This window comes from Melanotaenia boesemani, chromosome 7, assembly GCF_017639745.1.
Source record: "Melanotaenia boesemani isolate fMelBoe1 chromosome 7, fMelBoe1.pri, whole genome shotgun sequence".
NCBI classification, from domain to species: domain Eukaryota; kingdom Metazoa; phylum Chordata; class Actinopteri; order Atheriniformes; family Melanotaeniidae; genus Melanotaenia; species Melanotaenia boesemani.
In genome coordinates this window covers 7,666,719-7,689,364 of record NC_055688.1, presented here as the reverse complement: position 1 = coordinate 7,689,364, position 22,646 = coordinate 7,666,719, and the positions used below count along the sequence as shown (strand labels likewise).

General features: G+C 38.4%; 1 protein-coding gene across 2 annotated transcripts in view; it reads left to right on the top strand.

Annotated features, from left to right (window-relative positions):
- LOC121642867 (protocadherin-1-like) overlaps positions 1 to 22,646 on the top strand; it is a 249,334-nt gene that overhangs the window by 177,221 nt on the left and 49,467 nt on the right. Inside the window, exon 5 of one of the 2 annotated variants that reach the window (XM_041989888.1) lies at positions 16,782 to 17,751. The exons of the other annotated variant lie outside the window; for it this stretch is intronic. Within the exon in view, the coding sequence (XP_041845822.1) occupies positions 16,782 to 16,840 (59 nt within the window). The 3' untranslated portion in view covers positions 16,841 to 17,751. Of the gene's footprint in view, positions 1 to 16,781; positions 17,752 to 22,646 lie in introns of those variants that run through there. 2 annotated transcript variants of the gene reach the window in all.

Below are 22,646 nucleotides of genomic sequence, written 5' to 3'. Positions count from 1 at the left end.
GCTGATCCACTTCAGAGTCACAGCTTGTGTGAAGGTCTTTCACAGGCTGATTAACCTGATGGGATTCATCTGCTGGCCATTTCCTCCATCAGGACACACACTGACTTCTCCCACTATGCCGTCTGCTCGTTGTGTAACATCCACGTGTGGGATTTTTTGCTCATAAACACAAACCAGGTGTTTTTTTACCTCATTCATTGCAACATTTGCTTAAAGTTCCAGTAGGTGAGATCATTTTTTTCTGATGAAATACTGTCAATATTTTTCTACCTGAGAGGAAAAAAAAGGAACAAACTCAATACATTTTAAATGATCTTGTGAAAAAGTAAGGATTTAACACTAAATAGTCGATCCATCTTAAACATTAACTAACATAAAATTGAGATTAAAGCTTTAACTAAACTACTTTGGATGTTATTTGTAATCTGAGAAGAATGACGGTATCCCAGCAAGTGCTGAAGTTGTCAGATGAGGCCAGCAGGAGGGGATAATGTCTACAATGATGTCACATGAAAGTACAAGAATAGAACTTTCTGAGCATGCCCAGTGCTCCAATTCTTCATTGGCTGTAACTTCAAATCAAAACAATATCATCTAGTGTTATTTATTTATTTGTGTACATTGTTAACAGTATCACCCTGATAGTTTACCCAGAGCCTCTCTATGACACAACTTGAGTGAAATTGTAAAATCTGCAGGCAAATGTAATGAAAAAGAAAACAAGCCAAAGAAATGTGTGCAGTTGCCAAAGTTTCTACGATTCTAAAGCACACACAGTGCAGAAAGTAGCCTGTAAAAAAATGTTTGTTTCTTCAAGCAGGTGGACACACTGAAATGCTTTTTTAAAACATCTTTTAACTAAAAATCAACGTTAGCATGCGGAAGAGAGATGCAAACACAAAATAAAATGTTTTACAAAATATCCACATTAGTGTGAACAGGCATACAGCCACGCCAGAAGGTTTAAACTGGTATTTGGGATTTGATGTTCCATCATTTTTCACTGCCTAAGGAAAAGCTAACGTATTAGTACAAAACGAAATAGTGGTTTTCTTTTCAGAAAATTAGATCGACTTTACGGAACAGTGATTTTGTATCATAAAAATTAAATAAGCATTTGTTCAATTTAATAAAATAATCATTGCAACAATAAAAATCGGTAAAGATCATCGGGTCTCATTCAATAACTTTTAAGCTCCACTTGTGCACTTTTCACAAAAATTTTGGTATTTGGTTTGTTTTGTTTTTGTTGTTTTTTTGTGTGTTTTTTTTCCGAAACATGGTCTTTCCTCATTCCAGTCCTGCTAACAAAACATTATATTTATTGTTGCTGGAAGACATATGGAGTTTTTCTTGACCTGCAAATATCTTTGCAGTTAGTAGTGACTTTATTTTATTCTTTTGGCTGACAAGAGATGAGGTTCAGTTCTGTAACTAGTTTTCCACCACTGTGCACATGTATGAATTAAAAATTTATTTTAACCTCTGTGTGTGTCTGCACATTGCCCTTCAGTCTCATGACATTTTTTGGGCATTCTCTTGGGATTACCTGCAGTTTTTGGACGGCTGGCACATTACTTACATTTACAAGGAGATTGTCATTTATTAAGCTAAGATGTATATGTTCATAAATCAGACATTTTCTTTTTGGAAGATTTTGGTGAATGACACACAATGTTGTCTGTCGTCTCCCACCACAACAACCTTTTCTCCTGCAACATTCGCCTCCGCTTCTGTTGCTGTGGCCAGAAGAGGGCGCTGTCATGTGTATATACAGTAAAGATGGGTAGTTTATGGGCAAAAGGTTTTCAGGAGAAAACGATGATGATGAAAACATTAAAAAAATCACTTTGAGCTTCATTTATGTGCTCCTGTGTGCCTTTTTCCTCTAAAAATTGTGCATTTGTATATACAATTAACACCAGCACACAAACACACACACACACACACACACACACTAGTGTCAGAGCTGGTTAGCTGCAGGAACATCCGTCATCTTGCTGGCAGCTCCAGCATCACGGCGGATCAGAGGTCAGAGGTCATTGCGGAGGATGCAAGGACAGAACCCAGGGTAATATACACACACACACACACACACATGGTAGCTCACCGATGTCATGGTCACCTCCCCAGCAGCAGAACAGTGTTTCCTCCCCCAGAGGACGACAAAGTCACAACTCAACAACCTTCTCTCTTTTCCTTCATTTGCCTCCTCTGTCACCTCCTTTCCTTTCCTCCTTCACTTTCTCCCTAACCTCTCTTCCTCCGTCCTCCAGTCTCTGTCCTTGGAAATGGGCTCCTTCAGAGCTGATGCTTGTTAAGCTCAATAGCTGCAGCAGGTGCCTCCGTCTCTGTCTCATACTGCTGCGTCTCTGGAGACTTTTGTCCTGCCAGATGTGCGTCCACTGTCTCCCACTGCAGCCAGCTGCTCTGGTGTTTGTCCACAGCTGTGTGTTATGAAGCAACACTGTCAGGACAGTCACAAAGTCTGCAATTTGTTTCCCTCTTCAGAGGGTTCCTGAGTAAAAATGACCTGGATGTAATTAACTGGCTCCATAATGAGAGAATCGCTGTTTGACTTTTCTTTCTTTTAAGGATAAGGAAAGGAGTGTCAGTGCTTCCTTTACCATTTCCTTTAGGAGAGGAATCAGTGGAGCATACTTTATGTCAGAAAGGAGATAAATCCATCCCAACATTCCTTACAGCCACAGCTTTTAAAACAATACTTCTTTATGTTTGTCCTGAACTAGACTTCTATCGATTAGGAGCCGGAGGGTGGGATATACTAAAAAAAAAATAGAAACACACTCTCATACACTGCTGTGATAACTGTCTCTGAGGATGCTAGGGATCCTCGGGACCCATTGCCCTGCATGTCTTAGATGTGTTCCTACTCCAACACACCTGATTCAAATGAATGAACTTCCTCAGCAAGTTCTTTGCAGCCTGTTAACAAGCCATTCATTTAATTCAGGTGTGTTAATGTAGGGTTACTTCTAAAACATGTAAGGCAGGGGGCCCTGAGGACCTGGATTGAGAAACACTGCATTAGAAAGTCCTGAGAAAAAAAAGATCTTTACATTAATTGTCTGGATCACCAAGTGGAAATATTTACAACAGGTTAAAAAGATCCACAGAAAGATAATTTGGTTGTTTTGGGGGCCCTGTATGTGGAGATTTAAGTAGGAGCAGGGGGATCAATGGCTTCTCCCTCTAGCACTTCTGGCTTACTGTCTGGTGGTGGTGGTAGACTGGATCCTTGTGTCTGATCACCATGACTTGTGTGGCTAGCATCACGTTGGGAGCTGTAGGACTGCTTTTCTTTACAAAAAATATCTGACATATCTCGCTTTCTTTTCATCTTTATACCTTCCTGTACAAAATAAGACAGAGTTTAGTTCAAACTGGTGTAGTGACACCCGTAATCCATGCATGTCTGTCTTCCTCCAGGGACCTGTCAGTCACCACTAGTGGCACTAGAGGTGTCTAGTCCAAGTTCAGACCTACCTGGCCGACTATGTTCAAAAGGAAAAAAAAAAAGATTTTACTATTGCATGGGAAATGTTAGCTCATTTTGAATTTATGGCAGCAACACATCTCTAAAAAGTTGGAGTAGGAGTAACAAAAGGATGGAAAAGTAATTGGTACAAAGCCAAAACAGCTGGAGGAGCATTTGATAACTAATTTGGTAACAGGTAACAGGTCACTAACATAACTGGTTTCATTTCAGAGAGATAGGGTGTCTCAAATGTTCGTCAGATTCGGGGCTGTAGTTGCTCTGCTGGAGTATCATGGAAGCTATCGTTGTTTATGCTGCTCAGATGCTCCTTCATCTCAGAATCCAGACGGTCGAAATATGTTCCAGCAGAAAGAAATAAAAGATGGAGGTGAATAGAAGAAAGAGGAACATTCAGACTGCAGCTCTGACTTCAGACAGCTGTGAGTGCTGGGTTTGAGATTTTTCCTTTTTTTTCTTTTTAACCCAACGTGAAAATAAAAGAAATGGAGGAAATGCTGCTCTGTGTTCAGGAACAACAGCCCTGATTTAAACCTGACAGCCTGTGTGTGAGTGTGTACGTTGATATTCCTCGTGGAAAAGAAGTCATGAGTCACCTGAGAGGATTGTAAGGAAGTACTGCATTGTGTGTGTGTGTGTGTGTATAGATATATATCAACTATGTGTGTCGACGCATACACATAAAGATTCATGGGTGTGTTTGCTTGTGTGTACGTCTGCTTTCCAGAGTGTTCGCATGCTCTTGTGTGTGTAGTTGTTTCCTCAGATATCTCACCGTTCTGACAGGAAGTCAATTTCCTATTTGCAGTTTGTTCTGGCAGTGATTGGTCCAGTCGGACTTGATTTGTCTTTATCAGAACCAATCGGATTATCCGGGCCAGCCGACACACGAGATCACAGCTTGTCTTTAGTGCTCATTGATCAATCATCTGACTGCTCGTTAGCGCTCAATCACTGATTGGACGATACTGTTTCTGCTTTTTTATCCTTTAAATCTATATTTTTGTTTACTGCATTGTCTGCTTGTGCATATAGGTGTGTGTCTGTGTGTGTGTGTGTAGGTGTGTGTGTGTTGGTGCATGTTGATAACTCATGTCCTCTCACAGTGGATATCTATTCAGAGAAAAAGGAAAGAACTATGTCTATGCTGGCGTTAGCTGCAACCTTTACGATTAATCACTGTCGCCAGGGCATCGAAAGCCACCATATTATTATGTTTGCTACTTTTGTGTATGTGTGTGTGTGTGTTTGTGTAGCATTCACTGAAATGCTACAAACACTGTAGCATTGCAATGAATCCAGCAGTGGTGCGGTTTAGTTTGACCTAATTGTGGGTTCACTCGACCGATTTGTTTGGCCGCTTTGTTGTGCGCTCTCATGTTAAAGTCAGTGCAGAGCTCATTAAAGGCAACCCCCCCGCTCCCTCCCCTCCTGGACACACACACACACACAAACTCCTAAACATCATCAATTCTTCTATCAGGGCAGCATACATCAGGATGACTTGGATTTTTTTTTCTTTTTTTTAAATATTTTCAGGATTATTGCATTTTTTTGCAAATTTTTTTTTACACTTCATTGGCTATACAAAATGCCTCTGCATGCTAGTCCATGAAATCATAGAACCACACTGAGATCTCCACACCAATCATCAAAGATCAGGCTCCATCCCAGCTACTTCATTGAGATCGGTCTTCAGTAAAAAAAATGAAAAAAAATTGGACCAACCACTTCCTACTGTATAACTTTAGTTATTTAAAGTCCTGTGAGACGAGTGGAAAACCAAGTGAAGGATGATGTCTTTGTCATGTCCTCTTCAGTATATATATACATATATATATATATATATATATATATATGTGTGTGTGTGTGTGTATATAATGTGTGTGTATGAAAACAAACAAAAAATAGGAAAAAGAAGCTAAGAAAGCCAACCGTTCAGTAAACACACTGAAGAGGACATGACAAAGACATCATCCTTCACTTGGTTTTCCACTCGTCTCACAGGCCTCACACTGAGAAACTGCAGAAAGCCCTGCAGCAGAGTCGTCCAACATGATATAATTTGTATTTTCACAGCAGAGAGTAATTCTCAAGCAAACCTATTTTCTTTGTGTGGCTGTGGTTTGAGATGGAATCAATAAAGCCATTGTCTTTAACCCGTCGCCTGACATTATAACCAAATATTTCTAAAGCTCCTTCACCTCCCTTAACTCAGCATTAATCAATAATTGTTGAGCTTTTAGCCCAGAGTCAGTCACTGTTTCTGTGGATGTGCTCTGAAGCATGAATCATCACACAAACCCTGACACACACAGCTGGATCTGGCCTGCACACTTTGGATAACAGTAGAAGAAGAGGAGGCGTTCTCGTTAAAAAGACTGGGCTGGTGGGGGTTGGCATGGCGACCTCTGAGAAGACAGCCCTCCCCATTTTTTCTGTTTTTTCTTCTTTTTAAGCCATGAAAAGACTTCTTCAGTTTCCTTTTTTTCCTTTTGTGATCTGGTTGAAGTGAAAAAGCTGAAAGAAATCAGACGAAGGGAGGCAGCATGGGCGGTTCTGTAAGTGTTGAGGAAGACAAATGATGTGAGGTATGAGCCGAGCAGCGCCAACGGGTCAGACTGGGTCCCATTGTCTGACTTCACTCTGCAGCTCAGCTTCAGTGCACATGGAAAGGGAGAGCTGTATGTATGCGTGTGTGTGTGTGTGTTGGTTGCAGGTGCATTGTAACCGAGGTCATACATGAGGGGGAGCTGCTCAATGAACTTCCTGTTTTCTGTTTCAGCTAATTTGACACAGAGGCTGGACGTGAATGAGGGAAGTCAGGCAGAAGTGTTTCTGACACCGAGTACAGACATGGTTATTGGCACTGCTGGTGGATACATCACTGACATTACAGAAATAAGCAAGGCTAACTTATTTATGCAGCACATTTCATACATAAGTCAGCCCAATGTGCTGTAGATAATCATCTACATATCTTACATACAGGAAAAACATCATCATTGTCAGTGTATATATTGAATAAAACAGACTGACAGAGAAGAGTAGATCAAGACTCTTGCTCAGCACTGTTAGAGATAGAATTCAGACTAAACAGATTATGAACAATAAAGTAAAAATAAAATAATGTTGATTGTACTACAGGAAGTGGATGTGATGTAAACTGTTGCCAGAGTCCGTCTGTCTGTGGTCTTTCATCAGTTAGCATTAGCTTATTACCTGGTGTGTGATAACACTGTCAGCTGTACTGCGGTGCTGATGTCCTGCCGTGCTTGTTGTGCTGTTTTACGTAGCCCATCCTTTAAATTTATGTCATTTTTATGTGCTGCTGTTAAATAGATTTACTGTGGAAAAGGCTGAGGAGAGCACCTCAAATGTGACAGCCAAGAAAAAAAAAATCAGCTCAGACTGACAGAGAGACTCCATTTTGGAGAATTAAATCAGTTAAATGGCTGTGGGAGAGCGGAGAGGGAAGCTGGATGTGTCCACCGGGCTGAAGAACTCTCAGGAAAGCGCTTCAGTTTCTCCTGCCAAGGCTAAATCTTTTATCTTTCTCTTCTCTTTATTGGTGAAGCTCTGACCCAGCGCTCCCTCTTTCTCATTTTTCAAAGTCGATTTTCTCTCTTAAGTGTTCTGCTCACACTCAGTTCTCCATTTTTTCATCTTTCTTTTTTATTTCGGCCCATTCACTTTTAGTTCTCCTGCTCCTACTTTGTCGTTATGGCAGACAGACAGACAGATGGGTCGAGATGAGACTAAACCAGTTCATTTCATTACACCCTTGTGTAAAGGCAGAAGGAATGAAGTCATTAACAGGGCCTGTTTGAAGAGTTTTAAGATGCAGAATGAAGTCTGGATTATGTGATCTCTCTGTTCTGAATCACATTGGTTGCAGTGTTCATTATAACACATCCCTGCAGAGTGGGTGACTTCTAGAAAGCAGGTGGAGAAATGAAAGATGGATTTTTGAAAGACACAAAAACTGAATAATAACGGCTTGTTCTTTGGGGCACTTTGGTTAAATTCCTGGTCTTCTGTCAGGACCAATCAGAGCTTTCATGGTTGTACTATGTGATTAAGAATTAATATTGATCATTTAAGTCGGAGGCAAAAGAACAAGCTCTACTTCACACGGCCCCGACATTTTGTCATTCATATTAGCCATTTCATAAATGCTGTGTCACTAATAAAACAAACCATTAAAAGCTTCTTTTGAGGAACAAAGTATAACTATTACTGACACCTAGTGGTCGAGTTGGAGATAGCAACCATCTCAAAAATCAAACAGCATTTGTATCAGTTGGCTAAATTACCTCCAGAACCTATTTGAAAAGTTTTGTTTTTCATAAGAAGTTTTCATGTTTGAAAAACCAAGTCTTTCATCACATCATCATCACACAGTTTACGCCTCGTCTTGATTATTGCAGGTCTTTGTACGTCATTTATACAAAAACTTACTTAGTTCAGAACATTGCCACTCACTCCCTGACAGGAAAGATAAAATATATATCTTGTTATGTCTGTATTGCGTTCTGTCCACTGGCTTCCTGTTTGGTAGAGGACTGGTCTTTGTGGTTTATTTTGAAATCCCTTAAGGCCTCCACAAGAAGAGAGAAATATATTCTGTCTCCCAGAGCTGTAAGAAAACAACAATGTTATTTTTTTTTCCCGTAGTCCTTGTTTGGAAGCTCTCGCAGTTTCTTACCAACACACCACCAACAACACACACTGTTATGTGATTGGTCAGAAATTTGAAGTAGGCCTAGTGTGTGTGGAAAAGAGGGGGAGATATGTGATATGTGACTGTTCAGCATCAAAAAGCGATTGAGGTTTTGAACTGGCTATTCCAAAACCATGACTTTAGATCCAGTCTGCTCCATGGTGGAGCAGTTGTTAGTCATCCATAAGAGGAAGAGGAAGCTTGAAAGTGACTTTGCTCCGTGGACACACTGTGGAATTAGTTATCTTTGCACATCAGGCAGACCGACTCACATCCTGTTTATAAGGCTTCTCACTTTTTTCTCATTGGCTTTCAACTCAGTTATTTATTATTATTGTTATTATTATTTTTAATGAGTTTAAAAAAAATGGGAGTTAAATGTTTCACTTTTGTCTTTTTGCAGCACTTTGGCTAAATGTTGTTTATAAAGTGCTTTATAAATGAAGTTGAATTGGATTGGATATATCCATCCAAACATCCGTCCATTAATCCATCCATCCATCTCGTCTTTGAGGTAAATGAAGCTCTCCATCCGGCAGATGCCTGCAGACCCATAACTCAGCTTGTGATCAAGCTCTTTCCTACATATTGCCTCGGGGTTATAATTTTTCTTCTCTCCTCACAAAGACTCCATCTCAGTCTTACAGCAGTAATACAGTTTGTGTGTGTGTGTGTGTTTATCTCAGTCTTTTTCTTTGCAGAGGATAGTTTTGGACAGGTGGTTATGAATCTTATCTTACGAGTTTTTGTCTTTCCTCAGCTGATCTGTTTGTCCTTGCTGAGATGTCTTTGAGTTTGGCACTTCACGGTTTTCTTACCGTGTGATTTCTGATTCTACCGTTAATGATATTTAATGGTTACAAGTGGCATTTCAATCTACAGTTCAGTTATTTCACCCTAGTCTCCTGGTGATTGGAGGGCCACTCCAACCCAAGGTCGGTCTCAAAGCAAGGAAGTTATTGAGGCAGCAGACAGAGACAAAGAAGAGATTTAACTTTACCTTGACTGCATGCAGAGGCTTTATAGGCACACTGGAGCAGATGCTCTCAAAAGGATGCAACAACAATCTTCATCTCTTCACACTTGAGCTGGGATGTTTTGTTCATATCCAAGGTCAAGAGTGTTTTTATTTTATGTCACATTTGAAACTAGATCTGACAGAAAAGCAAGCACAGACATGCACAGCAATAAATCCATTTGCAAACAAATGTAAAGCCCATTAATTAATAGTTCATATCTTGCCTGTTTAATCCTTACAAAAACAGGATTAAACAGACAGGACTGGGCTATTTCTTGGCTTTAGAGAAATCATTGTTTGGTTTTTGCTTGGATTGAGCAAGGGAGATATAAAGTGTCATCTTGTGGTTCCTTTTGCTGTAGTTTCCACTTGAAACTTCTGCTGCTCCTCCTGATCCAGTCAGCCCATAATAACTCTCTAATCTATGTGTTTTCTCTGCTGTGGAGCCTGACTGCTGTCTCATGTTTGTCCACACTGACCCTCCAACTGCTGAAACTCTCAATTTGTAAATGAGACAAAGAAAAAGGAACCGTACAAACACAGTCATGTGCTGACTGCATACAAAGCAACTCAGGGTACAAAACATAATTGGAATTTGTCCTTGAAGGAGAAACACATACTGTACTCATCATTTTCACAGCTTTTATTAGAGCAGCATGGATTTGTATTTAGACTTTGTTCAATGGCTTTTTACTGAATAAAGAATGAGAATCTGAGTCTTTTGGACAAAAGGCCTGAACAGGGTTTAGTTGATGTTAGAAAACAGGACAGTTCAGTGAGAAAGGGTTGCTCATGTTTTTTTTTTTTTTTTTTTTTTTTTAATTTGCTTTCTGAATAGATGGATCAACTGAATACTTCATAACCTGTCATTCTAAACCAGGTCCTGGCTTTGTCCTCCACTTGATGAACAGAACAGAGAACAGTCAAATCAACTTAGCTGATCCATTACAATATAAACCAAAGTGCAACATAATTAAATGTTCAGACAAATTAACTAAATTTGCATGTTTGTCATAGAAGTAGTTTCACCCTGATGTGTCTGCAATAAAATTTAAACTTGTGGATTACCTCGTAAAAAATCTCTTTCATAAAAAGCAGTGTTGTGTCATTGTGCATTAGCAGGAAACAGCCAAACAAACCATAACCATGCTGCAGATCACTATCAGCATATTTAAAACTATTTTTTTTTATGTGTTTAGGGTTTTATTACAATACATTATTCAAGTCAAGTCAAAGTTTTTTTCTACAACACAGTTAAAAACAACCATTGTTGACCAAAGTGCTGCACAGTCTGGATGAGTAAAAAGACACTAAACAGAAGGCAATAAAAAGAAGTTACAATAAACAGTAAAAACAGGAAATAAATAAATGAATAAACAAACCGTGCTTGCAGGTTAAAAACAAAGACATGCTTCTCAACCAGGACCAAAAACCAGCGAGAAGAAATAAGTTTTAAAAGTTTTAAAAAGCTTTCGCCAACATCCAGAAGTAACTGGCTGCAGAGCTCTGGATGGAAGATGAGGCAGGTAATACAGCACCATGTCTTTAAGACAAAAAACCAAGCAAAAAAAAAAAAAAAAATTAACTGGATCCTGCAACGGACTGGGATCCAGTAAAAAAGAAGCCAGTACAGGTGTGATGTGATCATGCTGCTTTTTCCCTTTCAGAAAACAAGCTGCTGCATTTTGCACAGCTTAAAGGCCACAAACTGACGACCGATACGCACCAACATAATACGAATTACAATAATCTAAATGAGAAGTAATAAAAGAATAAATGGCTTAAAAACATGATGTGGTTGAAGGTACCAAAGATAATTTCTAGGAACCAAAGAATGAACAAACAATGTGATATGAGGGAATCTGCTCTGTAACAGGTCGATGGAGATGGCCACCCTCCCTGAGCCGGGTTCTGCCAGAGGTTTTTCCTTCCTGTTAAAAGGGAGTTTTTCTGTTCCACTTTCACCCCTTGCCAGCTCCGTATGAGGGATTGGACTGAAGTCAAGATTCGATGTAATCTATTTGTTTTCTTTAACTAAGCCATTATTTATTATGAACTGGCTCAAACGGATTTGTCTGCAAAGTGCCCCCTGCTGACATTGTTGTGAAGTGGGGCTGTACAAATAAAGGTGAATTAAATTTAACTCTATTGTTAACCAAACTGTCAGATCAGGCTGACTAGAAGCTTTTACTAAACTCAGTTTTTAGGTCCAATGTAAGTGTTTATGAAGCCTGAGAGGAGTCACCCAGAGAATGTGTATGCCTGACCAATCAGAGCCCAGCAGCCTATAGCAGGTGGTGCTAACTTTCTGATGGGGCCCAAAAACGTTTACCCAAAGCAGCTGTTGAAGTGTAACAGTGACAATAAATACAGTGGAAGGAAACACTTCGTGTTAGGGTCTCATCTTTCTGTCAGAGTCAGGTCATATATAACTGAACTTGTGTGTTTTATAAATTCAGCACCCTAAATGTCATTACTAAGAGGATCAACTGCTATGATATATCGATTTTAATGGATAATAATTTAATCTTTTGTGAAATCATAATTTGATTCAATACAGGAGCCAGGGATCAATTCAAGACAACATCATATGCTGATATAACACAATCACTTCTATTTGTACCAAACCACAAAAAAAAAAACAAAGAAAATATCAATATCTAAATTTATTCCTGAGCTCTCTTTTTTATTATTTAAGAAGGGACAGTTGCACATTAATGAACATTACAACAAATGTGCAGATGTAAATGTGCTACAGAATTAGCCTACGGTAGCTAATTTGCATCTGCTTGTCCCCTGGCAACAGACATTTAAATGAAAATGAACAAACTGAATGAATAAATATAATTTGTAAACATTAAAACATGATATGCTGTAAAATTTTACTCCTATTTAGAGTCTCAAGCCAAATATTTCTACAATTTGGTTGTAATAACGAAGACAGTACAGTCTGAGTTTATCATAGTTACACACCACACCTTTAGATATCCACATCTTCCTTATCAGATTAATAAAGTTTGGTTGTTAGAACAAAGAAAGTGGAAATAATTCCATACTTGATATCAAATGGGACCATTTTGACTAAATTTTTAGCCAAATATAATGAAATTTTAAACTGAGAAGCACAAAGATTTGAAAACATGCGTCTCAACATGGTGTGCCCATTCCAGCAGGACCGGATATACCTGATATATATATGAACAAGTTCATTAACAAGTATCCTAAAATTTAACTGATATCTACTTGGATACAGAAAAACAATGTCTTTCTGACCAAATTCTGCTTTTATTCCCTCTTTTTCCAACCAGATTCATTCTCTGGGACACAAACTCGCCTTTTTTTAAGCACCATCAGCTCTGCCTGTGACCAAAATCCTCCCTTAACCTTCACTATTTCATCAGATATTATAGAGATGAATGATTTAAAAAGTGTTACAGAACAAAGTGTTTACAGTAGTTACTCAGAAGAAGTCAAAGTCATGGCTGCCTGGTCATAAAGTATTGATGGGAAAAAGAAAGCTCTTCCTTGATCACACAAGGTTCATGTAAAAGTCGTTTCTTTTTAGCTTTGACCGTCTTTTAAAGGCTTGTTCTGTGAATAATTGTGGGACTGAAGAGGAACCTTGAGTTTAGAATATTTTAACACAAACATGTTCTTCAAAAACTGTAAATGAGCACCCAAGCTCAAGGCTACTTTGAAGAAGCTTTATTCTTACTTGGTCTGATAGAATTAAATAAAGAGTAATTGATATTGCCTTGGTTTATTTCTTCAACGAAAGCGTAATTTGAATATTAAAACCCAACACTAGAGCACCAAATGTAAATGTTACACACCTTTGGTTCATTTTTGTTTTGTTCTTTGGTTAATCTTTGACACATTTTAGCTGAATTCCTGATCTCTACTAAAACAGGACAATCTTTTTTTCTTTTAATAATCACAATTTTAAGAACAGTTACATTAAAACTGGCAAATAGCCATGAGATTATAAGGTAAAACACATCTGTGGCTTTTTTGTCTAATGTTCGATTTTAGGGCTTTGCTTCAAATTAAATTCAAAATTATTTTCTTTAAAAGAAACAACAGAATCTTGTATTTAGGAATCTTTAACCAAAGTTTTAGTTCTAATTACAGGCTGATTTGGCTTTAAGGCCAAGATCCCCATGCTCTGCCCCTTCAATGTCTGTCAAACCTGCAGACTGCACATTTTTCAGCCAGAGCTTCCAAGTGCTTCTATCAAATCTCGCTGCATCTTTCATTCTCCCCCAGTAAATATTAACCCACACTAAAATTACATGCAGCATCTGCCTCGGAGCCTCGTGTAACCTGGCTCTGATTCAACACTCTTGTGACCCACTTCCCAGATCAATGACATCTGGAGGAGGAGGAGGAGGTGGCAGTGGGATGGGAGAAAAAGAGGGGAGGGAAGGAAGGTCGCTGGGAGGTGCTGATGATGTCTAACAAACGTGCCCAGCAGGAGGTAACCTCTGGAGCAGGTAGCGTGGAGGAGGCGCTAAACGAGGACGACGTCCAGCTGTGTGTTTCATTATGAGCAGATGCTGGCGCGATGGGAGAGAGGAAGAGGAGGGTGAGGAAGCACAATTCAGGAGAAGGTGAAGGGAATAGAGATGGATATTTCCATGTAAGCCAGAGAAGAAGAGGAAGTAGAAAGCAAAGAATTGTTTAAGAGAAAAACAAAAGAAAGGATTTCATGAGAACTGTAATATCTGAAAACTCAAGTGGCACCTCAGGCTATCTGTTTGTCAGTTTTGTGTTTGCACATGACACATTCTGCTTTTCCATGGTTTGAATGTGACCTCACATGCATGCATGAATAAATGCAAGATCACGGCATGCAGCAGCCAACAGCTACAACTCAAGCACTTTTTGTGTGTGAATGTGTTTGTTCTGCCTTCAGGACTAATATGCAACTTGATTCATAACTTAAAGGTCACCAGTGCCTTGTAATTTTCCCAGTCACATAAACACTCAGACTGTGTCTCAGATGAAGTAATACTGAAATAACAACAGACTTAAAAAGTACAAGAAGCAAATATATTTACCTCATACAATCACTGTTCTTACTGTACAGATGTTTACAGTAATTATTTGTGTGACAGCTGTGACTTTATATCAACATGCACAGCTGCTTATTAGAAAACCTCTATAAGAATTTATTAAAGGGCACAGTATCACATAAGAATATTAATAACAAGGTCCATGAGACTATTCTTGTAAAATTGGACTTCATATTTACAGTCAAAAAGATTATATTTCTGTAGTGTTGTGTAATATCATAATTTTTATAGGTGCTCTATAAGTACAGATGATATGACTAATTATTATAGTTTTATTTGGAATATTAGCGTGGCCATTTGACCGTTCAGGCTTTCAGACAATTTATGGGTTTAGTTGCAGTTTTAGCTGTCTTGGTTGAATATTGTGGCTCTGGTTGTTTACTGTTCAGTGGAAGGGATTGTCTTGTTTGTGCCAATAATTAAATTGTACGTTACATGTGTGTAGTCTCAATAAATTTAAACCAATTTGAACCCAAAACAAAAGCTGCTAAGCTGCTAATTTCTAAGCTGCTTTTCTGAAGTATTAACAATCCCAAGCCAAACTCTTGACAAGGCTAAAATTACCACTAAATATTTACCACTAAATGAAACTTGAACTAAATTTATGTTGATCTTGAAACTGTTGAGCCTAGCTGAAGTCTAGGAAATCTGAGCTTCTACATTACTTCCATCCATCCATTTTCTATACCCCTTGGTCCAGGGGTGTCCAAAGTTGGTCCTCGAGTGCCGCTGTCCTGCAGATTTTCCATTGTTTCCTGCTTAAACACACCTGACTCAAATGAAATAGATCCAACAGCCTATTATGTTTTGCACAATGACTCATCAATTTGAATCAGGTGGTTTTGGAGCAGGGACACATGAAAAACCTGCAGGATTGTGGCCCTTGAGGACCGGAGCTGGGCACCCCTCTTAGTCCAATTCAGGGTCCCGGGGAAGCTGGAGCCTATCCCAGCAATTCTAGCAAATACAGAACTTAAAACCAAGGTACGGCTCTGAATTGTTGGCCTACTTAACCAAAACTGTGCCAAGTTTTAAATTAGAGTATCCAAATTATTTTAACTGCTAAATTTCAGTTAGCCAGTTGAATTCAACTAACAATGTTCATTCAACACACACACATATACAAAAACAACAGTAGGCAAAGTAATTTTTCTGAACAATTAGCCACTTTAAATCACGAGTCTTTAGCCAACTCAAACCTAAATATTTCAAATGCTAAATTCAATTTGATTAAATTAAATTTATGCTGAGTTTATCTATTACTTTCTCTGAACTAAACTTCAACTGCTATTAGACAGTTAGCTAGCTTAACCAACAACTTATTTCCAGCTATGCTCATAGTTGTTTAACTGGCAGGTTATTTTAGTTTGCTAATTTTACCTTCTTGCTAAGTTATGTTTTTAGAATCTACATAAGTTAACTCCCAAACACCACCACTGCCACTCAGTTTCACAGATGATTAAAGCCTGTTGTTTAACATGGCTAACTTTAACCAATACTTTCTACTCAGCATTTAGCAATGGCAGCTAAAACTATGAAGCTGTTTTGCTAAAGTATTAGCCATGCCCATTAGCTGACTCCAACTCAAATATTTAGGACGAAACATTAAACTTGACGCAAACATTCATGCAAAACAAAACACTGAGCTGCTGCTAGCTAGCATAACCAACACTGATCTGATTTCTAATGTTTGCTATAATTTAACCAAAGCCCAACTGTTGCTGACAAATGGACAGACTATGCTACTGAATCCCTTCTTAATTTAGTTTCTTGCGTAACGTCTAGCAGTTAGCTCACTAAACTAAAAAGGTTTTTTTTAAGCATTCATTGTTGCTTTGAACAATTAGCTACATGATTAAACCAGCTTCATTTTAATGTTCAACTAATTTCATTATTTTTTTATTTCGGTTTTGCCCTTACATTTCTATGAGGTAAAGCTCAGGTTTACATTGAGGATATATGTATTTTCTCAAACTATCTTTAAACTCACAATCCGTATTTGCGTCTCTGCTCATATCAGAATTGTTTTGCACCATTTGGGCCATTTTATGTTTTTCCTCCACCCGTGTGTTGGAAAAAATCTTGCCAGGATGTGATTTTCCTATCAGGTCATCTTTTGTTGTGTTTACAAATTCCCTATATTTGATATTACAAGTGCTCCATTTAACTCTGACAGTGTGAGTTCATGCACAGTTCAGTTTTTCTACATTTTTAAAACTGGGCTATGAATCCATTTTGCGTTATTGTGGCTCTGCAAGCCGCTGATACATTTTTTTTTTTTTTAATTAGCTTTTCCTTTTTTTAAACATTCTTTTTTTTCCCCCCTCAGCCAGCTTTAATCCCTCTTTTTTGGCTTTTTTTCCCCCTCATTGATAAGACATTTTGCATGGAATGTGTTCTGCGTTGCGTTACCTGAGGTGTAAGACGTTCGTATCTATCCTCTTGTAGGTGGAGCGTCGTCAAGCGCCCAGCCGGAGAGGGGGGCCGGACAAAAAAGACTGCCTTAAGACAAAACTAAAGACACAAAGAGCATCTTAAGCTTCCTTTTTTTCCTCCTCCAATTTACAAAAAGAAAATAGATCAAGTCCTCAAGCTTTTTTCCTTTCTGCTGCAGTTCTGAGGATTTTTTCCCCTTCCCTTCCCTACTTGCCTGTGGTCGTGAACTGCTTTTTTTGCTTCATGTTTCACATTCTTGTTACTAATTCCCGTGGAGGAGAATCACATCATGAAAACAGATGAAAGAAAACACATTTTGTCAGAGGGTTTTTCCTGAGTAACAAGGAATTAATCCTCTCTGAATCTCTGGGGTCTTTTTACCCCTCCCTTCACGTCCTTGGTAGGTCACTTTTTGGGGAGTGGATTTGTACTTTTTAGTCTTTGCTGCACTGTTCTCTTTGTGGATGTAACCGAAGCCTGAGTGGACTCGTCCTGATCACAGTGGATTATCAGCTCCTCGCCTTTCATGGGTTTTTGCTCGTTTTTCTCTTCTTTCAGCTGTTTTTGCAGCTTTTCTCTTTCTTTTTTTTTTTTTTTTATGTGAGAACTGTAGCTCCACATTGTTTTCCCAGGGTCACATTTTTCTAAGCTTTTTTTCCTCTTTTTGTTTTGGTAGCCCAGGTGCCTGTAGTTGATGACTGACAGTCAGGGTTCGGAGGACAGGGTGACTGGCAGATAATCAGCCAACACGCCTTCTCTCATGGGCCAGAATGAACTCTGTGAGGAACAATAAAAACCTTTTTGGCCCCCATCGTCACTCATTGTCCCATATTTGATGGAATATTTGTTTACAGCTAAAGGAACTCTAAAATTGTTGGGAATCCTCTTGTAAACAAAAGTCACATTAGAGACAGGAAATCATTTATGACTGTGAGTAGTTGATGCAGTGTATGCCAAGCTTTGAACAAACCCTGAAGGTTTTGGAAAATATTAGACTGCGGTGGTCATCAAGAAGCCATTACATAGGTTTTAAAAAGGTCAGATGCACAAAACACCTTTTGCTAACATTTTCCTTATTTAGAACAAGCTAAGGATTCCTGTTGCACAAAACACCTTTAAAAATCTACTTGAAAGTATTTAGGAAGTTCAGGTGTAGCAAACAATAAAAGGCTTCAGCAACCACCTTTTTATCACATCATTATAATAGTTTATACGTGCAAGTGGCATGGGGCCTCTTCAATCAGGTCAGCTAAGTTTCTACAGGAGCCTGGAACAGTCAAACCAAATCAGATGTTTCTTAATATTTCTGTTACCAGCATAATTTTCCTTCATACTTATAAAGCATGTTTAGTATGTCATAGCCAAAAATACACCACAAGATGACACTAAAGCCCTCTACGTCCTCCATGAGAAGAGAGGTGGCAAGAACAAGAACAATTCATGCTTCACGAGAAACCTCATCCAAGGTGTCCATGTCTTTATATGCCTTAATGATGTGTGTCATAATGTGGCAGGTAGAAGACCCAAATAACAGACTTGTATCACAGTTGGTCTGAGATTCATAGCAGAGAGTCATACTGGTTAGGAAAATTGCAAGTTAGTTTGTCCTACTTGAGTGTCTGGAAGCCTGGAGGGAGTTTGTAGGGAATGGGAGAAATTTAGAGACAGAACATCGGAAAGCAGCACTTCCACAGGAGTGATCTTCAGGCACCTGGGAAAAGCAGAGAGAGCAACTATAAGTAATCTAAATGGTCACCAAATGGGATCTGGCAGGGAAGTGCTTCAGCCTCCAGTCTGATAAACCCAGCTCGTGATTGCTAGATGAAAGGCACATGCGGAGAGGATGACTTGAGCAGCAGAGGCAAAGCTCAACAGCAGAACCCAGCAGGACATCCTGCCCAGCACGCCACCAGAGCCTGAAAGCAAAGCAGGTAAAAAAAAAGGAAAAAAAAAAAAGATTTCTGGTCTAGCCAGCCTCATCATGACAATGGGGTGTGTAGACTTTTGTATTTCTTCACTGCCTCAACCCCCTCTTGCTCAAATGATCTATTCAACGTTGCTGAACCTTTTGAAAAGCAGAAATAACAACTTCCTGCTTTTATTTTTTGCATTAACCACCACCGCTTCATATTACTGACCAATCACACAATAAGTTGTCAGACGCCACACGAGAAAAACAAGTTCCTTGCAGATTATGTGTCAAGAAAAGCTGCGAGAACTCCCTAAACCACGTCTGTGAGACAAAAATTATGTCAAATTTCTCTGTTCTTGTGGAGTATGTATGTAACAGCCTTAAAGCCATGGCTGAGTTATGGTGAAGTCTGCCAGATGTTTTAGCTCTTTGACAGCTTACAGTCATAGAGCCAAACCATAGGTGCTCTTCCTGGGTGTCATACACAGTAAGCTTAATCTAATCTGAAATTATGTAAAGATATTAAAAACTGATGGATCAGGATGTTGGTTCAAACTCTTTAGTGAGAAAATGTATGTGGTAGACATGGAAATTGTTTAATCGTGTCATATGATATCAGATTTTAACTGTTTTGGCTATGTTTTCTTTTTTTTTTTACATTTTATGCACGCATTTTATCAGTTGTTGCACAATTCAGTACACTTTGATCAAGCTAATTTAAGCTGTTTTAATTTGAATTAATGTTGTTTGATGCTTTTCACGTATTTACTTCGAACAAGGAGCCAAACTGGCAGTTGGTTCTTGCTTCTAGTCTTTATGCTAAACCAAACGCTTCTTCTTTCTCAATTTCATTGATACAGCTATAAAAATATACTAATTATTAACTTTTTATTATGACATAATACAAAATCAGAATGTGTGAATTAAAACAAGATTGATATTGGTTATGATCATGATGGGTGGTACGTTCCTTTCGAACCATCTTTCTGTCTGTCTAAACTCTGCTTTTACGCCATATCTGAACCAAAATCAACTATCCATCTTTATCTCTCCTCCTCTCAAATAAACTTTCCAAGACAAATAGCTTGTTTTTATGCCATTAAAAGTTTTAACTGCAGTGATTCCAGCCACACAGGCAGTTAAAATCCTCATTGATCTGTTCATGAAATGACTAAAGACTGAAGCTTTCACTGACCTCGTCAGTCAGCGCTCTACTTTCTTGTATCTTCCAGTAAATAAATCTGTGTAGGACTCAGCTTGTTGGTTTGGATCAGAGCTTAATTACGGACGACTAACCAGTGATCAAAGCCTGGTTATTTGTAAGTACAACCGTGTGTTTCTTCAGAATATAGCAGTATGTTTATGGGATATAAAGCTGTAAAATGATGTATAAGGTTGAATATTTGTAGTAATCACTGGTTTGTTGTAGGAATCAAACAGAGCAGCTCAGTGTCCTGCTGCTGTACCTGTGAATGTACTTTGTATCCAGAGGTTTTTATTACAATAAAAGTGCTGATATCAAACCAACATCTGCAGTTTTTGAGTTGTAGCTTTTTTTCCCCCACTGCAGGTGTGCTGCCTCAGTTACAGGCTCGCAACACTTTTTTAAATGTCTTGAGTCTGAATGAGATTTTCTGTAGAAGTTCAGGACAATTTGCAACAGCTGCACCACGAAAGGTTTAATTCAATTACTTTGCGTCTTGTACAAGTCAGTTTAACAGATTTTCTTTCTGGGAGGGAAAAAAAGCCAGAAAGGAGATAATTTCAGCTTTCAATCCATATTTTTTAAACAGAGTTATACATAATCTTTAGCAACTTGATTATCCCTAAAGTCTCTCCAAGGAGTACATGTTAATGGAACTAGTTTCAACTCAGCATGAAGATATCTCTATGTTTACACCTTCTGCTCTTGATTTTAAGTATCAGGACATGATTGGTTCTTACCGGGTCTTAAAAAGAGGCAAATACATCCAGTGATGAACAACGATGTATGGCTTGTTTTACTGTCATTATCTATTGAACAGAAACTGAAATTCAGAAGCAGCGAAGGTCCATAGCAGCGAGGTGCTGCTGACTAATCCATCAGGTGTGTATTAATACAATGCCACGGAGGAAAGACATCAGCAATGATCTTGGTAAAGCAACTGTGTGTATGTAATGTTTGTAATATTTGATATCAGGATGTAATAACAATTTTAAAAAAGATGAGCCTATAGAAATGTATTACCTCAGTAAAACAGGGTTCTCTTAAACCTGGCATGGACACCACATGCACCTAATCTTTTATCTGATTTTGGTTGTTTTTCTGTCATGAATCAGCCATCCATTACAGGGTCAGGAGGTTAAGTTTGGTAGGCGACAACAATCACACTGACTTAGTGAACTAATAATGTTTTCAAGACGGAACGGAAAGAAAGTGTTTTTTTTTTTTTCTTTCTCTCTCTTTTTTTTATCAGGATAATTAAATATCATACGTTGCCCTGCACTGGAAATTGCTTTGTGTGTGTATGAGTCTGTGTGTGTGTGTCTGTATAAGAAAATGTGTGTTTTTCTAAACTTTTTGAAATTTAGACTAATTTTCTCCTTCACTGACAACTCAAACAGACATAAACACACACACGTGAGTTGCGACCAGTTTACTTTACTGTTAGGGAAGTATCCTAGCAGACTTTTAACCATGGAGGATCCAAATATCTGAACCTGAACGAGGTCAAAGATCAGTCATAGCTGGTACTGGTACTTACACCATTTTCTCTGTTTATGCAGAACCATCAGTTACAAAGTTTTCTAGCTTTTCTTAGGAGACCTTTGTAAAAAATGTCATTATACAGAAAAATAACCCAAAGTAGTGGTCCTTTCAGATGTGCATTGATAGACAGTCTGGTCATGTTGAAAGAATAGATTACAGGTTTATCACTCCATCTTTGTGGGAAAAGGATAAGAACTTTTTTCATTTTGTTTGTTTACATCAAGGTATAAAAGGACCATGTCAGCTGGCAGAAACATGGCCAAGCACTCATTTAAATTCTCATTCCTTTCATCATTTCACTATTTTCTCCAGTGTTTTCACTTTATACGTCATTTCAGTGCTGTTGAGTTTTCTGAGTAGCTCAGTATAGTGCATGCATCATCTTTTCCCATTTTCCTACCCCTTCTGCTTTAAGAAAAGAAAAAAAATCCCATTATGTTTGTTATTTGCATTTTGCTCCTGCGTCTCCCTGTTGGTTTTGATCTGAGCCGGTGTGGTTTGAGCATCAGTTGTCTGCATCCTCTTTACAAACAGCACTTGTTAAATGAGGAGACTACAGAATCAGCCAGTCAGTGCACCTCAGCTGTCCACAAAACCTGTTTCTAAACAAATCTGAAGCGTGAAACACCAGTCATGTCCAGTCAATCACCAGCCATGTTTATTCTGCAAAGCCATTTGTTTTCCAAGTTGTAGAAAACATCAAAATATGAACTTTTGTTGCAGCTCAATTCTTTCCTTAAGTAAATGAAATGCATTCATAAATAATTAATATTAATAAATAAATAATTTATTTACATTTAATCTAAAATATGTAAAAAAACTTAACATTTGAGATAAAAAGTCAAAATAAAAAAAATTAAATAATAAACAGTAATTAACATAAGTTATTCAATACCTTTATTTTTATAATGCCAAATGTGTTTGTAATGTCTTGTTTCTTATTATTTTACAAATTGATTTGTTCATTTGTTCATCTATTTGCTAAATATTTATCTTATCATGCTAATCAAGCTACTAACTGTGAGAGCAAAGCTGCGATTAGGTGTAAATAATCACTACTTGTACTAACTTGAACCAACATCAGCTGCTGCGTCTTTCTGTGCAGCTGCTGACTGCACCGTCTTTGTGTTTATACTGCTGCGATGTGGCTCAGGGTGCTCCAAGTCATTGCCCGTGTATTTAATTTGTTTTGTCCAGGATCGATCAGCGCTGCGGA